This window comes from Passer montanus, unplaced genomic scaffold (assembly GCF_014805655.1).
Source record: "Passer montanus isolate IOZ18808 unplaced genomic scaffold, ASM1480565v1 scaffold31, whole genome shotgun sequence".
Lineage (NCBI taxonomy): Eukaryota > Metazoa > Chordata > Aves > Passeriformes > Passeridae > Passer > Passer montanus.
The window spans coordinates 5,836,463-5,861,582 of NW_024367819.1; the positions used below are offsets into that span (position 1 = coordinate 5,836,463).

Genomic DNA, 25,120 nt, shown 5'->3' on the forward strand with positions numbered 1-25,120 from the left:
GAATGCTCAGATTAGTTTGCATGCTAGACTGCTGTGTGGAAAAATATGGAAAGATAAACACTAGTGCTAAAAATGGAGGATGGCCACATTTGAAAACAGAGCCTTTTGTGAAGGCACTTGGGGGATTTGGTCACCTCTGAAGCGAGGCCATCACAGGCCTCAATGATGTAGAGAGGGCAAGTGCTGTGGCAGCCACTCTTGTTGACATTCAAAGGGAAATTGTTCCCAAGCTGTTGATTCTGGTTTACTTTTAGTTAAGTACACACTGCGGAGCAGACTGGCTTAGCCTTGGAGAGACTTCCATAAACCACACAGCGTGGATTGTGCTTTGAGTTGCACAAATTATGGTGTTTGGACTGGCTCTGGGATGAGTTGCAGTTGTCTTGTCTCTGCCAGTGGTTGGTTATTGATGCAGGTGAGCAAATTTCAGAAAAGCAGAGTGGAGAGTGAGAGAGCAGCTTTTGCTGAGGTGAGAGGCAGGTTGGAAATAGCTGCAGTATATATTGTACAGGTCAGTGCTGAGGCTTTCAGTGTCATATCCACTCTCATTTGTATGAGTTCAAACAATAAACAAGTTTCAAAACCCTTTTGATTAGCTTTTTCCTTTAGAATTAAATTAAGAAATTAACTTAATTAATAGGTAGGCACATCTATCTTTGTAGTGTTGATGGTGACTTGACACATGCTTGTCTTGTTTAGGTGGAGGATGTGCACCATGCCCAGGGCAGCGTTCTGCTTGGGCTGCAGTGTGGTGGTCCCTTGGTCACCCTCCCCTGATGGGGAGGGAGAATGACTTCCAGGTTGTCCAACAGTCGGGTGTGGTGTTCAGGAAGGGTGAGGGACAACACAACCTATTTTTGCTCACTCTCAAATTAGGACTGCAACTCGCCCATAGATAATTATAACCATCTGTTATGTCTGCCTGCATATGTATGAAAAGTTCTGTACCAGCCACGTCGACATGTAGTGCTGTACCAGGCACATCCACATCAGAGGGAGGATGGTGGTAATTAGGAGCTCAGTTTTCATGGCTAGCTTCCCTTTTCTCTTCAGCTGAAGCAACAAACATTGAATAACTTGGATAAAAAAGCAACATTTATCCAATTTTTGAAAAAGGTGTTAAACTGGAAAAGTTGTCTCTTCCCTGACAAGGTTGTTGCAGAGCTCCTAGCCACTTCATTGTACAGAATGCTCAGTTCTATCTGTTCTTAAAAGGGATTTTCAGTTATTTATGCATTGATTTTTAAATCTATTAGTGTTTATTTACTTAAGCAGCACATTCAGTTGTAGTTTGTTAAGCTTGCAGTAATTAGATAGTTTATCTCCCTCGAAGTCATGAGGGCTCCCAGAGGCAACTAGTTGATGTTTGTGCTGTATTAATCAATAATCACCAGAGGGGCTTTTTCAAATTCTGTTTGCAGACACAGACACTTTAGTATCTAGGTCAGTTGCTCTCTATGACTTGTTTTTCTGGGTTTTTGCATATTTGGTTTTTTTCCGAGTACAGTAAAACTCCTTTTGGATCCAGTGCAGTTACTCTGTACCGTGCTATGATGGTCAGCAGGAAGTGGATATTGCTGCATGCTACAGTGGGGCACACTAAAGTCGTGGCTGATGTAATGCAGACAGATATAATTCATACACTTCCACAGCACTCCTGCTCAGATGTCCTCTAACATGGACACAAGTTGTAGGTGAAGGCAGAGAAACAAAGGAAGATGAGTAGAAGCCAATAGAATCATAGAATCACTGAGGTTGGAAAGGACCTCCAATGTCTTCAAGACCAGCCTTTGACTGGATGCCACCATAAATACCATTAAACCATAACCTAAAAGTGTTTACTAATAAACAAAACCTCATGACTCGTTTCTTAAATGGAAAAAGTTGGACACATGCCATGCGGAAACTGAACCTAAAGAGAATATATGTCATGGACCCCTACAATGTCCTGGAGAGCTCAACAGTCTTGGTCTTTGGCCTGTTGTGTGCCTTGTTATAAATAATTGTGGGCCATGGACTTAAAAAACCCCAGACGATACCCAGAAACTGTGTCATTAATTAGTACCATAAAACATATATAAAAACAGTTCCTGTCCCTAGAACAATTACACTGGCCCCAAGAAGTACATTTATCTTGGTCTTTTCTGCAATCCAGCTGTGCTTGCGTGGTGCCTCTCCAGAGGCATCCAGTGCTCTAGAGCAGTCCCAGGTAACCGGTTTGCAGGATCTGCTCTGTGGTCACTGGGGAAGCTGCTGTTTATTTAATTGCTCTCCTTTTACAGTAAAGAAATCTTCAAAGTGTGCTGCGGAATCACAGTGTTTTTTACGCCTTCCTGTGCTACTGAGAAGATGGGGAAAATTCTTGCCACCAGCTCTTTCCACAGAAGTGTGGAAGCAGAGAATGCTGTTACTGAGAATGCATGACAAATGCCTATACATGGCTGCTTACCTCCATAATTAGAATGTTATGCTTGCACACATCAGATAATGTTTTCAAAATGCGGTTCAAAGCGAGTTCCTGTCTCCAAGCATTAATTACAGCTTCCATTTCACATCTGTTACTAGAGAGCAGCAGACAAAGATCTATAAAAACGCAGCAGGGTTTTAATTGGAAATCTAGTGAAATTTATTACTGGTGATTGTTATTTCTAAAGGCTGGTCAGTTATATAGATCAAAAATTGTCTACCACAGGCAAATTATTGTTTTTTGGTTTTTTGGGTTTTTTTAAATATGTGTTAATGGAGAAACATAGCTGTAATGATATGAGAAGTAAACAAATGCCATCAGTTAGTTAACCAGCCTTGCTTCTGACTTCCTCCATTCTGCATGACTTGTGGAACTGCTAATAGTTGTAATAACAACAACAACAATAAAGATTGTTTGTCTGAACTCCGTCCTCACAAAGTCCTCAACTGAAAATACTGCGGATTTTAAAGGTGCCTATTTTCAGATCCAAGGAAGTATTTCAGCCTGAGGTCTTGTGATCAATGTGATAGCATTAAAAGAAATGATAGGTGTGTGTCACTGAGTACATAGCCATGTATGCCACAGCTACACAAACACTTGGCAGTGTGTGCAGTGGCCGCATGTGTGCAATGCCTGCTCCAACAGATAAATTTATATTACGGTTTGCAGCGCATTAGGGGGTGTTGGTAACCTGCTGGGTGTACACACGGCAGTAAGGATCTCACCTGCTAGCATCAGTGGCCTGCTTTAGAGAGGTGGAGAGGATGAAGAAGTCAAAGTTTTATTAAAACATGAAAGCTTGCTCTTTCTATTCTGCTCTGTATCAGTATTTTTTTTCTCAGTTGGTTGGTTGGGGAATAAATAATAGATGGACTGGCAACAGGGTCAGTTTCTGTTGACTTCCATGAGTGCTCTATTTGTAATACAAAAGCTCTAAGCTATCTTGGATGGTAACTTCATATAGAAAACTGCAAAGCAGAAATCTGCATCATGTGCAGATTTTGTCATTGGTGATAGTATCTATTGCTAACGTCTTCTCAGATTTGAAGGCTAGTGTTCGTTTATTGCATGTCACTGCTAACTCTATGAGCCAAAAACAGAAAGCAGACCAACATGGAGAATCAAAAGAAAAATTATAAGACATTTGCACAAATGCCAACAACAACAACAGCAGCTTAGTGCTGTTCAGTCAGAGCTTTTGCAAACGGTGCTGAATGCTTCTGCACGTGCCATTGCCTCACTTGGAGGTAAGCTTTGGCTCCTTTCTGTAACATCTGTTGTTCTCAGTCTAGCCAAGTCATTGAAAGGAGGACAGGAATCTGGGCTCCAAAACTTAGGGTGCTTACCTGTCACCAGCACGTTTTACATGAGTTAGGCTTTTACTGTAAAGCGAGCTGTGCAAAATTTCCTGCCTGTGCTGCACGGTCCAACTGTCTTATGCAAATATTCTAGCAGTTTAATACTAGAAAGGCTGCAAACAACCCATTTAAGTTGGGAGTGAATTAACTTTTATAGCTATTGTTTATCTGTGTAAATGGATTATTGATTCATAGCCAGCCTGTTATTTTTATTTGAAAAGAGGTGGTCCCTTTCTCACAGACAGTTTCAGCTTTTTCCCTTTGATGTTTGTGAGTCTCTCCTTTTAAAAGCAAACGGAATCCAAAAGCTCCATTTAGCAGATTTTTGACAGTTAATTCCATTTGCCATCTCAGTCCTGATTTCTCCACTGACAGATATTTGGCTGCAGTTCAGTGCCATCCAGCTAACTACCTGGCATAGACATAGATTTCAGTTATGCTGGCTTTTGATTTCTCTTTTCATGCTCTGTTAAAGAGTAATTCCTGCTCTTCATGCTTTCCTCCTAAAAAAGCCCTTTCTACAGAAGAGGTCTTCAAATATTAAAGAGCCACAGAAGTTATGGAAATCTGGATATCAGTATGTAAAGTACTTTTAGGAAGAATTAAACAGATCTGTGAAGCTTTATAGAAAAATATTTCACCAGTGTTCTAGAGACACTGCTCTTTGGTTCATCGTTTTACCGGCATTTTGGTTTTCCTTTGTGTGTATTTTCTCTGAAAAGCCCCTTCATCTCTCCAGTATGAATGTATAGGAAGGAAGAAGACCATTTTTTTCTTTTCCTTGCTGGAGGGTAAATTAGACCTTCAGACAGTTTTGAAAGGCTCATTTGAGCATTGTGCAATAACAGAGCAGGAGGAAGAACTAGTTTGTGCCACAGGCCATTTGAAATGAAGTGATAAGCCATGGGGTCTCTGCTTTTTGTGAGGCCTTTTTTGATTTGAGCTAGAGCTCGCCTGGTTAAAACTGTGCTCACAGATTGCTACAGTCTCCTCTGCAAAGTTATTTTCACATGCTGTATTGCAGCCCATGAAAATAACCAAAATCAATGTCTTGTTCTGATCAATCGTGTTTGTGTTCAGGAGGTCACTGCCTTTATCTGTGTGGCAATGGCAAAGAGAGAAATTCTTCAGTAATTGTTTATATGAAAACTGTACAAAAAATCATTACTGTGACCCAGTAGATAGGACTGCTGCATGGTAGAGATTGCGTTGTATTAGTCAGCAAAAAAGTGCAGTAAAAACAAGGAGACTTGGTGCTTTTTATACATGAGAAAAACTGCCAGAGATCTGTGAATATCTTCAAGAAGAAAAAATGACATCTGTATTATTATCTGCTGGTTTGGTTTTTACCTTTGGTTGTAACAGTGCTCTTTTATCAACCTTTCTTTATATAGGTTTCATGCTTCCTAACTAGATTGCTTTTTGTGTGGATTCAGAATAACACTTGTAGTCTTTCCTTGAGTAATCCCCGTCCATATGAACAATCTGTACAATAAGAGAAAATAGAGAAAAAGAAGATGAGATTAAGCTGTGAGCGTATCTCTTAACCAGGTGGAGAGGTTTTCACCATCTCTGAGCCTTCTGTGGAGGCAGAAAGGCATCTGCCTCAGTGCAGTTTGGGGTGTTTACATTGGCAACTAATGTGACCAAATCCCAGGTTTTTACCCTTAAGAAACAGACCTACACAGTTTCATTTAGCTTCCTAGAACAAGGACTCGATGAACGTGCAAGATTGAAGCTGAAGGAATCTCTTAGTGCAGAAGTTAAGGTAGCTGGGTTACAAAGTACAACATTTTTCCTGAAGAGATAGCACAGCCTTTGCCCTTGGAGGGGCTTGGGAACAGGGTGGTGTTGCTTAACACTTGCACCAAGGGAAGATTAAGGTCACATTAGCTGGATTGTAGGGTCAACATCACTGACAAGGCTGCATCTAAGAGGGTGTCCTGTTGCCCAACAGTTGCCTGTGATCACCTGAAATCACATATTAAATTGTCCAAAACTATTTCACAATCTTGTGAGCTGTGCTGGTGGAACCAAGCATAAAGCCTGGCTTTGAAAAGGCCTGGGTCTGTTGTGCCTTGGATCTGTTCTGTGCTCAGCACAGAAGGAAAAAAGGCCAGCAGGGAAGTGGTTTGTAGGAGAGGCTGCTGCAGTTTCCATCAAGGACTGAAGGACATGGTTTGAAAATACAGCTGAGCAGTGTGAGAAGACAGTTTCCAAAAACAGTGACAAGGAGAACATGTAGAATATGAGTCTTGGCTGTAGGTAGCTGATCTTTCTAGTGACATTCTATGTCATCTAAAGGTCCTCTCCTGTGGGTGCTAACTCTTGTATTTGTAGTGTGGCTTGTGTATTTACAAGCTGCTCATTTTACAATCAATCCTACAGGTGAACTTAATAAGAAAAAAATGACAGTTTAGAGGTCCTAATGTTGAGTGCAATAACAAGGAACACAGATATAGAGAAAAGCAAAGCTGATGTAAATTTGGGTGGTTGGACGTTCACCATGAGTCACCAGACATGGTGAGGACTGCAGGAGCCCAAGCATGTAAGGGTGATTATAGAGTATGGCATTTCTATCTTAGAAATGGCTTGACTGGTTGAAAACATTTAAAACATGTAGTTTTAAAAAACATTAAATTGTAGTTTAGTACTTCACTTCGATTATGGTTTTTAAGAAAGAAGCTTTGCTTCAGACATGAGACAACTGGAATCTGTCCCACTGAAATTAGCATGGGGCTAGCTGAAAGACAGGGTATACTTACCACAGTGAGGATAAATCGAGATCCTCCCATGAATGAGAGCATTAATTACCATCTTCTTTATGGCATACCATCGCCCCTTATTCTGCCTCCCCTAAAAAGCACACCAAAATGTGGCCCAGCCATCTTTCTCCTTTTTCTGCTGATGTGTATGTGGTAGACATTTGGTTGTCTTTGCCACAGAATAAGCTCAACCCTGATTACCATCAATCCTTTCACCTGAGAGAGCTCTAAACCACAAAGGCCATAGCTGCAGTGTGGACCAAACTCTTCTGTTCCCAGGTTTTTCATCCTGACACCTTAAAATTTGGTGTTGAAAACATAACAAAGTTTGATGACTGTTTTGTGGTCTTTTAAAAGTTGCTTGCTGCTGCATGTTCTGTGAAAACACTGGTTTTATTTGGTAAGGTTCCTGTAGCTGTGATGATTTAAAAGTATGTGAGATGCAGAGGTTGTGTGGAATGGTGATAAAAATCTTTGCCCATGCCTTTTGTAAAAGTAACATAGAAGTAGCTTTGAAGTGAGCCACTTGTACTGCAGTTTAATTTGAAGTTTCCCATATATTAAGGGTAAGCCCAGAAAGTAATACTTGTGGAATAAATTGGCAGGTTGATACCAATACCCCATTTTTTAAAAAAACTACTTTTACTTTTCAGACACAGAATCAGTTCCTTAAGAGACTCCAGGAAATTCAGTAGTTTTTCAAAAATGGTCCAGAAACATATTTTTTGAGGCATCAGTAAGCATGCTTTTCTTTCTGTAATAACAGAGTTTTCATGCTCTAAAAAAGAAAGGCTTGAAAGTGCTCATAAGAGAGTTGGACAATGTCCTGTTTCTCCTGATTTTAGTGTATAAATCTGTAACAAAGCATCTTTATTTCTGTATTTGATCTGTTCTAGCATCTCTAGTTCCAAGCTGTGAAAAATATTTTGATTTTTGGGTGGTAGTAAAGAAACACAGTTTTATAAAGAAATAGAGTAATGCAGTCTTCTTGTGCCTGTTTTAATAATGCAAGCAGTTTTAATTTCTGTTGAGATTGTTGATCAAAGATTTAGTTCAGGAGCAGCACATAATGTGTTTCAACAGAGTCCTCCAGTCTTCTTCTGCCTTCTCCCTGTAGCATGAGATATGGAGAGCCTAAGTGTGTGTCCTTCCCTGCTTTCCCCTTTTTATTTATTTATTTGTTAAAGCAGGATAATTGGGATGTCTCAGATGCTACAAGTCTGTGAAGTACAGAGGGACACCTTGATGTAGAGAGTGAAAGGTCATGAGAAGGGCAGTGTAGAATAAATTTAAGGACCTTACATGGAAAAAGCGAGCTTGGATAGAACAGAGATATCATAAAGCATCCTCAGAAACAGAAAAGTTATTGTGGAGAAGTTTTGACATAAAAGGGAAGAAGTGCAAGGTGTATGATTGCTGGATATGGAACAAACCTGAAAGGATATACCCCAAAATTCTAAAAAGCATCTGTGAAGGAGAAAAGATGAAAAGCAGGGTGGCTCTGGTGTATTCAGTATGTTTGATTTATAGGAATAATGAAGTGGTCTTCCATTAGGACAGTTTCTTTTTCATTGCTTTTCTATTATAGAGAACTTGAAAAAAATTGAGGAGGAAATTTCTTATGCCACCTTTTTCTCTTTTAATTTGAAAGCCTTTTCCACATGAGAAAGTAACATTTCAAACTGTATTTTTTTGCTATATTGCAATTTTTTTTCTTGTAATACTAAGTGTAAAATACACTAAAGTGTATTTGAATCAATAAAAGCTTGTATGTCATTTAGATTCATTTGGCACCAAACTGAAATAAATTGATTGTGTCTTTATTTAAAAACTCCACCCTCTCATGTCAGACAGGACTACTCTGACTATATTAAGTTTTGCTAGAGTATTTCCGTGGGTATCCGCAGTCTTTGTCTGCTCTTGTTAAAGAATAAATTGTTTTTCAGTGTTTGAAGAACTGTGGGATGAATTCAAGACAGAGGCTCAAAGCTAATTGCTATCAGAAGGCAACAAACAAAACAAAAAGCATTCAAAGAACTGATAAAAAAATCTCTTCCTTTCTGAAGTACATCTTTCATTTTGTCTTGCCTTACTCAGTGTCTAGCCGAGAAGATAGGATTGGAACCTTTAATTTTGAAAGTCCTTGTAGAGGATCAGCAAACAATCTTGTTTTCCCTTTTTACTGAAAGGGGGAGCAGGAGTGTCTGTGGTTTGTGAGTGAAAGTGTTTTAGGAGATGAGTTAACAATGTAAAATTCCAATAAAAGTTTGAAAGTGCAAAAGAAACCCAACCTTTAATACAGTAATCAAAGTGCTGCATTGGGATTCAGGCTGACTAACTCAACTCTCATTTATTCTTTGGTTTAAATAAATATATTAGCCATGATCTGATAACAAGTTGTTGCTGGTTTAGTCTGTACCAAAGTAGTTCAAGAGTTTGTGTGTGGTTCTGTGTGAAGCCTTGAGTTAGTCATATATCAGGGAATAGTAAACTGCCCCGTTCATTGCCGTGCATTTAAGGGGTCAGTCTTCTAACAGGAGTTCTCACAGTATATCACTGAAAAAACTCTCAAACTATTTCAACTGGAAGTCTTCAGAACTCCCCTGTCTGCGTGGTAGTGCTCTGGCAGCATTTCTCCCATTCATAATTGCTTTGGAATGCTTTCATTAAAATAGGTAATTATTGACTTCCAGAATCAGATTAGAAACTGCAAAGAACAAAAAGAAAATTTAGATTACTGTCTTACAAGCAAAGTGGAAGTGTCATTCTTATGTGAAAATATTTTTTCTGAAATTTCACCTGCTTTGTGATGTTGGCATAATACATAATTTAGAGATCCTGCTTCTGGTTGCTAACTCGTTTAATTTGCCATATGCTGATGTCTGATGCAGAAATGGTGCTCAGGAGACAACACATGTCTACTGAGCAGTCCTGCATTTTCATGTATTTTCCCACTGGTTTAACCTGCTCCTAAGATGCTTGCATTTGCCAGCCCAGAAGGTGTGCCCTGCAAGAAAGGGGTTGTGCTGTGTGGCTGCTCAGGGTCTCCAAGTGAGGGTAAGGGAAGGAGTCTACAAGAAAGATTGAGAGGGACTTTTTACGGGGGCGTGTACTGGCAGGACAAGGGAGAATGGCTCCAAACTGGAAGAGAGTATGTTTAGGTTAGATATTGGGAAGAAATTCTTTGCTGTAACAGTGGGGGCACTGGAACTATTTGTGTAGGGAAGTTGTGGATGCCCCATCCCTGGAAGTGTTAAATGCCACATTGGATAGGGCATTGTGCAATCTGTTCTAGTGGAAGGTGTCCCTGCCCATGACAGGGGTGTTGGAACTACATCACCATTGTTCTCCTTCCAGCCCAGGCTGTTCTGTGATTCTATAAAACTGAGAGGTGGTATCATTCTTCATGGGAGTACATGTATCCTTCCCCCCTCCTCCAGGTCCCTAATTTTGGGGCTCTTAGAGATGCCAGTCTAGGATCTACTGCTTATAAAATACTGCTTCTACTAAGACCTTGTGATAGGTACTGGATGGGATAAGTAGTAAGCCTGGAAATGATGTAGGAGATTATTCTTGCAGCAGCAGATCTTGCTGCAGTGGAGTATCCCAGAGGCAATTTACAAAGACTTCTGGAAGATTTGTCTTTTAATGTGACCATTTAAAATAACTTGAATAGTTTTTAACAACAGTGCTGCTTCAACCCATTGATACTTTGCTGAACTACCTTGGGTTAAGGCAAAACTTTTTCTTGGTCCAGCTAACTCCTTAATCCATGCAGACTAAGCTGGTTGTGGGTACCCCTGGGTTGGACTGTGACACCTGGTAGGTGATAAATGTGTTACACTGTGTCTGTGAAAAATATACTTTTTTCATTATCTTGCCTTGGGATGAGGCAGTTGTTTTTTGAAGTCCTGGGTTTGTTCTGGCATGTGCCATTATAATTTGGTGGCAGTTTGTGCATGCATTTAGCTTGTCCTGCAGGTAGTACATACTTAAAGCACCAGAAGACTGGAACCACAAAGCTGCACCTTCGTCAGTAGAGACTGTGGTTCTTCATGTTTTTGCTGAAAGAAAACGATAGAGAGAAGGAATTTTTTAAAATAGTGACATGTCCTAAGCATTACTCATTGGAGTGATTTTTTCACCAGTATGATTTCTGCTGTTCACCAGGTTTCTTTTTATTGCCATAATACACCACCCATTTCTCTATTATACTTATTGAATTACAAGGCAATGAAGCCAGCTCACTTTATTTAATAAGCTTTTATAATTCACAGTAATGACTAATATTCTGGAAGTCTTTCTGTCACTTTAAAAAAAATGTGCTGAAGTCATCTGAAAGACTGCACCATTTTAAATGAGCATATGCAGAAGTGGACTGCTGTCACCTCTTCTGATATTTACTGTTTTGAAGAGAAGCAAAACAGTAAAAAAAGAAATGAAAAAAAAATAAAGAAAATAAAAAGTAAAAAAAAGTCACAGTGGGTAGCCCATAGTGATGCAGTTTCGCCAGTGCTTTATCGTGGAGGAATTGTTCTGTCAGGTACTTTCTTTTGCAGAAGATATAGAGTGATTATTTACTTATGAAGCAAGATGGTATCACGTTTCATGGGGATTTTTGTATTTACATCTTTGCCATGGCATCTGTTGTGATGATGTGCCTCAAGTTACTCTTTTCCAAAGACTTCAGCCAGACTTTAATAAGGGAAAGAGGAAGATCTGTAGCAGTCTCTTTTATTGGTCATACTTGCACTGCAGTCATGTAATTAAAAAAGAAGCGTCTTAAAATTTTTCCCTGTGCAATCTGTGCTGAAATATGTATCAAACAGAGGAAGTTTGTTTTCAGAGCCTTCCTTGTCACTTATTACTTATTTAAGAGTCCAAGAGGGGATGATCCCAGGAAATTAAGCTGTTGTCTCAGTGCTGTAATTGTGCTGCGATACGATCTCATGTTGAAATGGTATCTCTCTTCTAGATGAAATCTTCTGAGCTGTTGCACAGCATGGGAGGGTGGGGGGTGGTGTTATAAAACACACAGATTGAAAATTCGCCCCTCGGTAAAAGGTGCTAGAGTTACAGTGAGGAGGGATGTTTCCCTTACTGCTAATAAAATTGTCATGATTTCAAGGACACTGGTGCAGTTCCCTTAGCAAAAGCTCAAGGCTGCAATTTGTGTCGGGCCTGATGGAGGGTGAACAGGTGGATAATGGGGACTGTAACAGCAGGGTAACAGTGAGAAAGGAGAGCTGATACACAGCGATAATTGCATGTTAATTAAGGAGAAAAAGAGGGAGGCAGGTAGATGTGTGCTGTAAATGCTGCAAAAGAGACTGATAAGGGGGAAAGGAATGTATAGGGGAACTGATGGTCCCTTTGGTGGCTTCAAGAAGGAGGCTGCAGGAAGGGCACATGGGGCTGCCTTTCAGGGGTTTGCAAGATGCTGCTCCCCTTACCCATCCATCTCTGGTTAGGGTGCTGTGAAGATGAAGAGATCCTCAGTCCTGCTGTCAGCTTCACAGCTGGTTCCTGTCAGTGAAGAGAGGGTTGACTGCTTGTGAGGCACCTGTCTGGACATGGGGGCTGTGTTACATGGCTGGAGGCTGTCCTGCCTGGCTCCTCACCAGTCCAGAGCAGGGCTGTTGAAGCCAGGTGTCAGCTTCCTGCCTGTAAGCACAGAAAGGGCGTTTAACGAGATGGAATTGGTACCGCAGAAGTAACACTGCACATGCTGTACAGTATATCAATTAATTTCACATGCCCCAGAAACTGTGGAGATAGCATGCTTAATGTTATCTCCTACCTCACTGAATGGGATTTTATTAGAAAAGTATATTGAAGTGGATAGAGGGTGAGGGAGAAATTGAACAGCATTGTGAACAGACTGTTGAAAATGATCAGGTTACTGCAGCCTAATGAGTTAAGGCAATGGGAATGGGCATAAGCTGCTACCTGGGTGGTTTTGACTGATGTGCTCTCTAATTGCAGTGGGATAGAAATTAATGACTTGCCAGCTGCTGTCCTGCATCTAACTAATATTAAAAATGTTGCAGAAACCCAGTGTCTTTGGAGCATCTGCCGCTTCACGTGCTTTTCTTAGAGACTGCTATTCTAAATATGATTGTCCTAGTGTCTACCATAATGCCTGTAATTTCTGTTTTAAAAGTGAGTAGCAGAGAAGGACTTGGATACTCTACATGGAAATACAGACTTTTCCATCATTACTTTGGGCTCAGTCAGGTTTTTAGTAAGTTCAGCAAGTCCCTAAGGACACATGAGAAGCAGCTGTAGGCCAGTGCTGATAGGAATTACCATGCAGCTGTAAGCAGCATTAAGGCAGGGATTTGTACAGTCAGTAAGCTCACTGTTATAAGTGGGGTAAGCCTGAGAATATGACAGAGGTGGCAACAACTTTTGCCCTTTGGTTGCTTTTCTTGAGAGGAAGAAATTGGGGAAAATTGCTGGCCACCTTTATCCAAAGGATTGTTATGGTTTTGCAAATCTGTATTTCTTGTCTGTTGTTAGAGTGTTAATCTGTTCCACCACACGTGTGCTAACAGCCCTGGGGGTGCTGTGTTTTGCAGACCTACATCGGTTCGATAGTTGCCTCCGTGAACCCCTACAAGAGCATCCCGGGGCTGTACGACCGCGCCGCCGTGGAGCGGTACAGCAAGCACCACATGGGAGAGATCGCGCCTCACATCTTCGCCGTGGCCAACGAGTGCTACCGCTGCCTCTGGAAGCGCCACGACAACCAGTGCATCCTCATCAGGTGAGTGGAGGCTGCTGCTGCCCCTCTGGGTGTCCCTGATGGTGAGTCCTTCGAGGTGGTTTGGGAGCATGGCTGTGGGCCACGTGGGGATAACTCCAAAAGAAAGCAGGCTTTTTAAACAGCACCGCTTCAAGAGAGTTCTGGACTTGTTTTGTGTCATTCTGTGCACCTCTAACAAAACAGTTTTGGGTTTTTTTATGCATCTTACAATTATATTTAGTGAAAAACTCTGTTGAATTTTTGGGCATTTTTTGGTCTTGACACATCAAATGTTCCACTTAGTGTTTTCCCACCACTTTAAACATCTCTGTGCATCTCCGTAGTTTGTCACCACTAGACCTTGATTCCTGTATGGAGAGGAAAAGAAAAAATTACCCTACCAGTTCTTGAGATATGCAATAAATAAAGATAGCAAAGGAGAAACCCCTCCACATTTCAGCCACTTAATTCTGCCTGATTAATCTTCCTTGCTTAATCTTGTTGTGCTTTAATTTAATGGTGATTTAATAGCTTCCCGTTTGAACCACTGTGCCGCTGGTATTCAGGATCTGGCTGTGGCCGAGTGTGCGTTAGGGAGCAGTTGGCATTTCAATAGCTTTTCACTGCTTTCAGCTCCTCCTTCCTTCTGGCTCCAGGAGAGCTGAAAATGCAGCCAGCTCTTTTCCCATTCCCTAGCCCTGCCAGCTCAGCTGTGCTGGCTCACACACAGGCAGGGAGACCAAAGTCTGGCCCACCAGATAGGGAGGAACAGGTCACTGCAGCATGGCCCTGACCACCGGGCTCTGGACAGGGGGTGATGCTCAGAGGGTCAGGAGACCTTGTGTTTCCCCTCCCTTTCCTCTCTTGCCTTCACAATGTTTTTGTGATTAGGCCTACTTGCTGTCACCATCCTGCACCCCAAAGTTACACATGTAGAGCTCTTCAGGCAAGAGTTGCCATGATTTTGGTTGTCTCCAGACTTCCCCAGGAGTCCTCATGGTGGCTGTAGGACTGACTGCAGCGTGGGGCAGATGGTGGGACAGAGAGGGGATGCGGCAGAGTGAGAGCAGCACCTTTGGCAATAGGCGCTTTCTACTGACATTCCAGATTGTGGGACAGGTTGCAAGGCTTCATGGATAAGAGGGGGATTTGATGTAGGTAGTTCAGCATTAAAGCTGTTGTTAGAAATGTGGATTAGCTGCAACACAGCCAGGCCTGCCTTGGAGCTTTCTGCAGGCTCTCAGGTCACAGTGCCCACCTGCCCTGGCCTCTAGGCAGGTTCTGCTTTGCAGTGACAAAGCTGAAGAGTGTGTTTTTTCCAGCTTTCTTTAACTGTTTTTCTCCTTCCTATTATTTAATACATAGTTCTGTACATATAAAGATGAGCTCAAGTAAGAGTCCAAGCAAAAATAAAATTCACTTTATTATGTGACAATAGCTAGCCTGGAGTCATGATTTTGGTTTTTATTGCTAAGCAGTTACTTGTGAACAGCCTGTATACAGAAATTTAGGGACCAAAACAATTTCTGGTGGCCACTGGTATTTTTGCCATTCTGTACTAGTCTCAGTATTTTACCTTTCATTCCAGTTTCTTACAAGCTGCCAGGAGGAAAGGAGGTTATGTCCTAAAATGGACATAAGCAGGAGTCTGTGATGTTCCAGGGGAGTGTTCAGCATTTTCTGCTCTGTAAACCATGTGCTTTGGTACAGATAAACCATAATATGGAGGATTTTTGTATTAGGAATCCCTTTTAAAATTGTTTACTGTGGATATGGATTGACACAGTGATTTGTGTAAGTTCTGTGTTTCAGATAAGTGGCACAATGCAACCGTATAAGGGTATCTTGTTACTGCAGAAATTGAGGAAACATGCAATTCAAATTTAAAAAAATTGAACGCCAAATCTGCTTTCATAAAAGAGCATTATCTGCTCTATCTGTGAAGGACTCGGAATAGGATTTTTTTAAATTACTGAAGATTTCCATGGCCTTCCTGCAGCTTAGGAAAGTCCCTGTTGTCACATGCTTAGTTTAGGGCATAGGAAGTGGGAGGTAAAACAGTGTGCTTGGTAAATTCAGCGTCCTGGTCATTCCTGCATCTTTTACTGGCTTAGAATTAGACATTGTAACAAGTCACTGTACTGTCACTTTAACTTTCTTGGTTACTACTGGCATTTGAAAAAGTACGTAGCCAAGTGGAGCTCTTTAGTGTTTTAACTCAGACAGATATTCTGGTCTTGCATTGTAATATAATAGTGTAAGAGATGATGAAGAGGAAAATTCTCGAAAACATCTCGAGAACACGGTGGTTAAAATGAGGGAATTATTCACATTCTGATCGGCAGTTTGAGCTGCTCCTGACCTTGGGATCTCAGCATTCAGTAGCAAATTGTAACATCCTCACAAAGGAAGGCAGTTGGATCGCTTTCTGGTGATCCTCTGGACTCGAAGTGCCCCCTGCTGGCCCCCAGAATTAGCTCAGCTTTGGTTTGGAGCTGCTTTCTTCACACTTGGGGTTCAAAAACATGTGAAAAAGCTTCTGGTGTTTTGAAATATTAATATTGGTATATTTTTCTAGCTGGGGTAGGGTTGAGAGGGTGAATTGCAGAACATGAATTAGAAAAACTCAGAATATAATTTAAATGTGAGACCATTTTTCTTGTATAACCATCCAGGTCAGAGGTGATAAGGAAGGAAATACAGAAGAGGTGATAAATTGAATCACCTAGAGATGCTTATTTATTGGTGTGTGTAACAGACATTAATTACTGCAGGGTCCAGTTTCGTTTAAAATGGGGTGGAAAAACCCACCATGTTAAAAACATCTTCTGATTTTTCAGCTGGGTGCCTCAGGATCATGAAGAAAATCCATCTAATTTCAGCAATAGCCAAGTAGCATGTCCTGGTGTAGGAAAGGGGCTGAGCTGCCCCATGATTAGCTGAAGTTTCCAAGTTGAGACCAAGTTCAAACCTCCATGCCTTTATTACAAGAATAGGAAAATATCTTTAGGTTTGGTTTGGTTGGATTTTTTTTTTGCTGCTCTGTGTGAGGTGATCTAGTCTGTGCAGAAGAAAACACATGCTCTTCTCTCAGATAAAATTGTAATTGATTCACATCAGAGCACTCCCAAAGAAGTGTAAGGGGAGCCACAACCATTGCTCTGTATGACATTCAAGTCAGTGTCATGAGTGGGAAATCACTGTCTGATACCAATTTGTTCTCTCTGTTATTATTATCTCACGGCCTGAAACTTTTTGTTACTGTTTTTCAGCTTGAAAATCAATATGAAACAAATCTTTTCTATGGGACCCAGATCTGTGATGGGTGTGGTGTCCTTGTGAGACTGATGCGCCCAAGTTCAGATGTGCATTTGATGAAGTGTATTGCTGAAGGGGCCTGTTCTGTCTGTGTGAATCTGCCTTGGGGTTTTAAAGGCAGCAGACTGTAAGGCCCCAGATACTTCACTTGATGAGACTCTTTAAAGGATTTTTGGTGTACTGAGATGCACAGGAGAAGTACTGAGAAGATATTCTCAAGGGTTTAAAATAACAAAAAGCTTTTCTGGCAACTTTAGAAAATCAGAGATCTTTTGCAAAGGTTTAGAGCAGCATTCCATCAATATAAAACACTTCTCAAAGCATTAACTTAGCCCTTTAACTTTGCAAACTCTAAACTCATCCGATTTCAAGTTACACAAAACTTTGGGAAGAGGGAATTAGAGGAAGAAAGAGAGAACGGCAGAAAAGATACAGAAAAGAACAAGTATAGCTACCACTCCTGGTTCCAGAGGTGTTCAACTGGTAGAAATTCCAAGAGAAGGTAGCATCAAGACGTGTTGGCCTCCTGCCTCAGTTCAAGTACCCTTTGGCCTTCCTGGGCCCTGTCCCCATGTGGGGCTTCTGGTCACTTGGCCCTCAGGAGCTGGACTGGGGGTTCCAGAGGTGTCATGGAGCAGTGCCTTCTGTGTGTCAGCAATTAGCAGCCACTACAGACTGTTCCTGTGACTCTTACCCAGACAGAACAGGGAAATGATTTAGTGTTATGTCCTTCAGCATGAGGAGTCTCTCTCAGTGACCCCTTTTTATGCTGTGGCAGTCGTGAGTGCAGGCTGCTGTGCCCTTAGCCCTGCATAGAACAAATCATGGAGAAAGTCTAAAGATCTTCTAAGTGGGGGCCTTCTGGCCTGCTGTCAGACTTAATATGTTCACAGTCCCGAACGTAGTGATGTGGAACAAGCTGGGCACTTAAACTCATGGGCTGGAAAGGTTGCTGGAAAGGTTGCATTAAAAAATTCACCCTTTTACTGACCTTGTAGGCAAAAGCTTTCTAAGCACTCTAAAGGGTTGATCCCATGTAACTGTAAAAGTGGATAGAATGGAGTGGTTACTACTAAATGAGTAGAGAACTTTGTATAAATCCATCCTTTGGACTTTGTGAAACTGATAGTGGTTCAGAGAAAATTTTTAAAAAGTAATAAAGAATATAACATGGGAAATGGCTAATGGAGACAGGCATCTTGAATTTGGGGCACTAACCATCAAGTCATGCACAGCAGAAAGACCTCCAGGATGAATTGTTGGCTTCTCCTTCTACCATGAGGACTGAGAGATATCAAATGAAGGTAATAGAAGGTGGATCTGAAAAAACAAGACCATTTGCTCTTTAAGGTAGTATGGCTAGAAACTCATAGAAAATAAATATATATTGAGGGTTAGAAGACATGTAAAAACCAGATTTAGATCAGGAAGACTCTGAACAGCAAAGAGCTGGAAACTGTAAGGAACACAGAAGGAAAATAATCTTTGTCTTTCATGGGCATCTCCAATTGGCAACTGTCAAAATAGGACACTGGGCAGGTTCAGAATTGAACCAGTTCTAAGTTTCTCTTGTTCTGAGAAAAAAACAAGAGCATGTAATTGTGCATAATGCCAGCTGTACCAGAGAGAGGTGCAGGAGATATTTTTTTCCATCAGCTTTGAATGAATGGCACTTGTAGAATGGCTCTCAGCTACAGTGGGGTAACTTTCACCTTCCATAGAACTACAGATTCTGCAGATCAAGGGACAGTGGGTGGGGGCAGAGGAAGGATGATATCAATGGAAGAGGTGATGTCTTCAATGTCACCCTGTGCCTGCTGTTGAGCTATATGCATGGCTCAGAGGGAGAGAATTAGGCAGGAAGAGATGTGTATTACTTGGTGATTTATTGCACTAAACAAGAATAATGCAAGGGTTTGAGACGCTCTCTCACAATTACTAGTAAAAATGGATTTTTTTTATGGTGAGTATTGAATGCAGGAATATTAAGTTTTTCTTCTTGGGCAGAAGAGATGAGTGAGTGAGGGCCTTCAAAGAGAAAGGGAAGGAATACTGAAAAGGCCAGACATCAAGGGTAAAATTACATAAAAAACACTACAGAATTTGTTTGATGTGGTATAAATATAATGGATGAATCACACTTGCTGGAACATATTGGCAGTTATGAAGATGTCTCATTATGTTTCCTGAATGTCTCTTCCCTAATTTTATTATTGACATTCATTTGCAGGAAAATGTCATGCTGTATTTATGGGCAATGCCTTTCTTCCTTGCATTTTACTAGAAAGCATCATTATACTTTGTTGTAACCTAAATTCAATGGCATCATTACTCACCAATGGCACAACAAAAGACTGTCATATTATCTAGGCTTGCTCCACGTGCCCAGTTGTGCTCCATCAAAGTCAAAATTTCCACTTGCTACAATGGAAAAGGTGAAGTAAGACCAAAATGTACCCTCTTTCTTTGGGAGTAAACGGGAGTTAGGTAAAGCTTAATGAGGAGCTAGGACACAGCTTAGGATACAATGCTATTACTGTAGATTAAGACTGAGCAAATTAGACAAACTTTTCCTACAAGTTATATTTCTTAATGGCTCACAGTGTCTGTTTAGGCTGCGTAATTGAAGGGAAAGGCTATTGGGGAAATGAGCCAAATCTAAACTTTCCCTTTTTGGAGTGTTGGTTTTGAAGACAAACTGAGTATATTGCCTTCTGTTTGTATCAGCAAGGTTGCTTATTAATAATTTGCTTTTAAAATGTCAATTTAGCATTATCAAATAGCTTTGTTCTCCTGTGGGTTTCTCCTGTGGTGGTTATATCTCTGATGGTAATGAGAGGTGGAAATTGGATATTTTGAACTCACACAAATCTGGTTTGTTTCAACAGGTATATAAAAAGTTTGTTTAAAGAGTATGTAGCTCACTAAGAGTTTCAGTATTAATTGTGGCCTTTATGTGTGAGAATGTGCATTGGTGTCTCTAACTTCCACCTCCTCCCAGCAGGGCTCCTTCATTAGCTAGACTGCTGCAATGTTTACCAAACTCTCCCATATAATTCTTAGTTTGGTTGTTATACCTTTGCCATGTCTTTGTTGTAAGTTTGTTTTAACATGATGGTGGGAAGTGTTGGATAATTGTTTACATTCAGAGAGCTCTTTGTTGCCTCCTAGGTGTGTGTACATATGCAGTCAGTGCCTTGAAATGCTGTCTGGGCAGTTATAAAGCTTAAGGATGTCATATTCAGGAAGTTTAATGGGGTTTTCTGGCTTCATTTGACCATCGCTTCTAATCACCCCAGTCTTTCTGACCTCCAGTAATGTAGAGTTTGGGTGGCTAGCCAGAAGGCTTCTTCACTGGCCACTGGGACTGTGCAAACCATTTCCTCCTCTTCTTTCAGTGGCGAAAGTGGTGCTGGGAAGACGGAGAGCACTAAGCTGATTCTCAAGTTCTTGTCTGCAATGAGCCAACATTCACTGGAGCTGTCCTCCAGAGAGAAGACCTCCTGTGTGGAGCAAGCTATTCTTGAGAGCAGGTACAGGATCTTTCAATACATGGGTATTTTTTTCAGAAGACATAAACCTTAACATTGAAATATGATCTTGCAATGTAATCAAATATGTGTGTGTTTACTGAACAGTAAAGTGTGTACTGGAGAAAGGAAAGTACTCCATTAAACAAAATTACCTGGCTGCTCTAGAGAACTGTGAGCATGGTGGTATCTCTTAGTGAAGAAAAAATGTGCAGAGTTTTGAATTGCATGAAGCTTTAATGGTGGCTTTCATTTGTGTTTGGGGCTGAATTCAGATAATCAGAGTAAGGGAAATGGGTGATGGGAGGGGGAAACCTTTGGTTCAGTTTGTGTAGCCTGAGGACATGGTAGAACAAGATACAGCATGGTGAGGATAAAGTGCACAAGTGGTAAAAGCATGCTGAGGAAAGGGAGGATAAGGAGAGCTGATAAGACAGATGAGAAAATGCATCAGATAAATTGGACACAATCTATGCAAGCAAAAAGAAATCTTGGTGTTGACGTGAAATTACATGGTTCTAAACTATTTAAAAACAAAGGCAATTTGAGATGCTATTACTTCTGTTTATCTTGCTTCATCTCTGCTGTACATGCTGTATCTTGATGTAGTTATTTTTTTAAATTTCCCTAGGACAAGGACTCCTTGCATCTGTCTAGCAATTTGCACGTGCTAAGATTTTTTTATTTCTATCATTTGAGTACTGCAGTGAGAATTGTGTGCATCTTTTGTGCAATTACAAAAGAAGTAGGAAGTAGCAGTTACTACTCTGAAGCTGCAGAGTAGTTCAGTGTGATTTATCTTCCTCTTGCATGAATACTTGCATCTTCTGCTAGAAAACTGAGGTGCCCATTGCTGAAGGGGGGGTGATGCTGGGATATAGGCTGCTGCTGATTAGAGTGTCAGAGGGGAGCTTGTCAGAGTGCTGCTCCTTTCACCAGCCCCATGTGAAGTTGTTGGCATGCTGGTCACATGTTAACACTCCTGTCATTCTCTGTCTTCACAGTCCAATTATGGAAGCTTTTGGCAATGCAAAGACTGTTTACAACAACAACTCAAGCCGCTTTGGGAAGTTTATTCAACTGAACATCTGTCAGAAAGGGAACATTCAGGGAGGAAGAATTATGGATTGTATCCTTGTTTGGTGATTTGACCCCTGTTTGTGGGAAGCGCCCATGTACCTCCTTGATGGAAGACTGAGGGAGAACTGGCTTGCCTTTGTCTGTCCTTTCACCCCATCCTGAAACATACACAGTTAAATTGAGCTGGTGCAGCTGGGAAGGGGAAGCAGCAACACCAAATTCACACATGCACACATACTTTTGTAGTGGGTGGGATGTATGCACTCTTGGAGGAGCAGCACTTTGGATTGCTGCTGCTAGCGTGACATGGCTCATGTGCATTTCCCATGTAATGAGCTAAGTCTGGGTCCTCGGGAATACCTTGAGTTGTCAGCCATTTCTCTCATTACTGTATCCAAAGATAAGCTGCTTTCTTCTCTGGAAAAATACTTGAAAGATCAGAGCTGCTCAATTTCTGCAGTGTGAGTCTGGGGGGGTTAAATCCTTGGATTTGTCCTGCATCTGGCAAAATCAGACTATGAGCCACCTCCACCAGAGTGGCAGAGGTGTGAGGATGAGGAATAGTCCAAGGAGATCCTACCTGCTGTTTTAAACATAAACTGCTTTTTCAGTGGGTTTCAGTGGGAAAAATTTAATTTTTGAGTTGTTTACAAGCTTTAGGGGAAAAAAAATAGATGTCATTTAAAATGCAGAATCTGCCAAATCCAGTTTTGGTGGGATGGAAGGGAAGGTGTTGATACACAGATATTAGAACTGCTACAATATTATCATTCTTGCTACTGTATTTATCTTCTTGTAGGTATATTGTATGAAACAGGCTTAGCATGTTTTAAGAAAAGACCATGATAGTCTTCCTATTGTCTCAGACAAAAGAAGGAAGATTATAAATAGCTTCTGCATGAATTGATTTTTACTTTATTCCTTGACTGAAGCTTTTCTTGCTGGCTCCAGATTTATTGGAAAAAGTAAGTTGATGTTTGCTTTTGCTTAATTAATTGTTTTTAATTAAATTTTTGTCTGAACTGTGGATAAAAAAATAGTCTTAAAAAATGATCACTTAAGTGGAAACTATTTTTTACTTTGACAGAATCGTGTAGTAAGACAAAACCCCGGGGAAAGAAATTATCATATATTCTATGCTCTGCTGGCAGGGATAGAAGAGAGAGAGAAAGGTGAGTGGCAAAGCACAAGTCACACAGCTGTAGTGGTTTTCTGCTAGCAGTCAGCAGTGGCGACAGCAGTGGAGAATTTAACTGCAGAAACCCACTAACCCAAGCTGAGAAATAGGTTATTTATTCAGCTGGGATTCAGTGAGTGTGAATTTGAGCTCAACTTGATAAAGGAACCCATTTAGCTGAAGAATGTCACTGAGCTGACAGTAGTTTTCCTCCCAGCTTCTGCTGTGGCCTTGGGAAAATTGCTTGGGGACAAACTTGCCTCATTGTGTTCAAACTGAATATTTTTGCTGGTACTAAATAACTCCACAGCAACAAAGATAAATAATTCTGGTTGCTCTAATCCTTTCTCATAAAGAATAAATCCACTGAACAAAAGAAATGCCATTTGTATACGTGCAAAATTGCCTAAAGCTGTTTCAGCATCTCCCTGTGGGCCTGCTGTCTTTGCATGCTAAAAAGTAGAGTTAACTATTATGCAGCTAAATAAAACAAAACCCAGCAAAATAACCCCCCATCTGATTTTAATATAAAACCTTGTCTTGTTCATTGTCATAATGAGCAAATGAATTGTGAACTGTTTAAGTCTGACATAGTCACTTGTGGAGTACTTCTGTTTTGGTATTCCTTTTCCAATGAATTGTGAACCGTTTAAGTCTGACATAGTCACTTGTGGAGTACTTCTGTTTTGGTATTCCTTTTCACTCACCCTGTTTCTCTCATTAGATGCTTTTTACTTATCTGTACCTGAGAACTACCACTACCTGAACCAGTCTGGATGTATAGCGGATAAGACAATCAGTGACAAGGATTCTTTCAAGGAAGTCATTGTGAGTTGCCTCCCTAGTTCTGTTGCTTTAAAAGTGTCTGGAAGTTCAGGTGTGTGGGCTCCATTGGCAAAGCGGGGTACAAAGCCTTCCTGTGCTTTCTTCCATGTGCAGCTCTCTCACTGGGGCATTAATCTTACATTTCTCAGAATGCTTCACTTTCATTTTGAGCATGCCTGTGTCTGTCCTTCATAAGCAAATGCTTATGTTTTGAAATTAAAAGAATATCTGTTGGGAAGTCAGTAAGACTTTTACATGCTTTTGCCTTTCCCTGCATTGTTTTATATTACAGATATATATGCATATACATATACACATGTATATACATGCACATACACATACATACATATATAAAAATAAATAAATAAATAAAGAAATATACACATATATCACTGTTTTTCAATCTGAAAGCTTTGCCCAGTTCATGTGGCATCTACTGGGTGGAGTCTGCAGTACAGCACACAGGGAGCTGTGACTCTTTAAGTTGCAGCTGGAAAATGCAGTTGTATGGAGTAACTTACATAATAGAGTTATGAAAATACAAGCACAGATTAAAAACCTGGGTCCTGATGGAATCTCTCTGAATGGCTTTATGTTCTCACCTCCACAGCAATTAGTTCTTACTGACCACGCTAATTGGGTGTTGTAGCACCGAGGTGATGGGTGTTAGATTTTAAAAATCAGATAAAACATTTGGTTTTACGCCCTTCACCAAACTGTTTTTGCTTAGCTATGTTAATCTTTTTGCCAAACTGATGAACTAATGTCTAGATTTTTTCAGTGTAATAATCCCTCACCTTGTATGGCAGAAGGAGGTGTTGGAAATGTTGGTAACTTACCTATATTGTAGTCACATGCTGCAGTTGATTATCATGACATTTAATTTATGTTAATCATCCCAGGCTAGGCAGAAATCAGCTGGCCAGGTGATGTCTGCCTGCTGCCTGCAGCATGGGCAGGTTGGGAGCCCGGCTGCCAGACTGCAAGGCTGCATTCCCAGTGCAGGAGGTGGGCAGAAACCCCCAGAGCTCACCCTCACCTGCCCTTTCCTGTTATAGTCATCTCCTTTGGCTGCTTTGCAGTGTAAGTCTTGGAAGTGTTACTTAAGGGAAACTTTTTTTATAGAAGACAGGAAGGAACAGCGCAGTGCACAGGGGGATGAACTTGTAGTGCTGCTTCCCTTTAGTTGTGAGAGGTCTTCTTTACAAAATAAACCTTCAGCCATTATCTCTACCCTGCTTTGAATTGTGGGATGAGTCTGAGGCTTTTCCATTTGTTATGGGTGATTTATGAAAGATAAAATGTGTCATCTGTCAAGCACCTGCAGTGACTATGACATGATGAGTCTGACTGTAAGGGCACAAAACAGTATTCTGGTCTCAGGCTCATATTACACCCAAATTTGGAAAGTTTGGTCATTTCAAGAGGCTTACAGTTACCTTTCCTGTGTCAAAGGAAAGCATGTGTTCCTCTTGTTTTAGTGTTTCTTTTAATATTTTACTATTTGCTCTTCTCCTCATTTATGTGGTTGAGCCTTGATTGTTGCCATATTGTTTATTCATAAATTCAACACTTTTTATATCGATACCTTTCTTCTTCAGTTTGACTGGAAGTTGTCAGACCACACTGGTAAGGTGCATGTTTGGGCACAAAAATTATCAAATCTTACATGCTGCAGTGTTTTCTCCCCCATGCCTTGTTACCTACAAGGCCAGTAGGCAAATTTTGGTAAAAACATGCAGGAGGTAATCAATTAATAATTCAAATTATAGTAATTGCATCTGATACACAACTCAGCAGGTCGTTCCAATATTTATATGATTTTAATGATGAATTTGAAAGCAAATTACAG

At 40.8% G+C, this 25,120-nt stretch overlaps 1 protein-coding gene across 1 annotated transcript in view; it reads left to right on the forward strand.

Annotated features, from left to right (window-relative positions):
* MYO10 (myosin X) overlaps positions 1-25,120 on the forward strand; it is a 162,817-nt gene that overhangs the window by 76,818 nt on the left and 60,879 nt on the right. The window contains exons 4-9 of the mRNA XM_039714801.1: positions 13,172-13,359; positions 20,055-20,189; positions 21,191-21,315; positions 22,218-22,231; positions 22,354-22,438; positions 23,168-23,271. Coding sequence (XP_039570735.1) covers positions 13,172-13,359; positions 20,055-20,189; positions 21,191-21,315; positions 22,218-22,231; positions 22,354-22,438; positions 23,168-23,271 — 651 coding nt within the window. The remainder of the gene's footprint in view (positions 1-13,171; positions 13,360-20,054; positions 20,190-21,190; positions 21,316-22,217; positions 22,232-22,353; positions 22,439-23,167; positions 23,272-25,120) is intronic.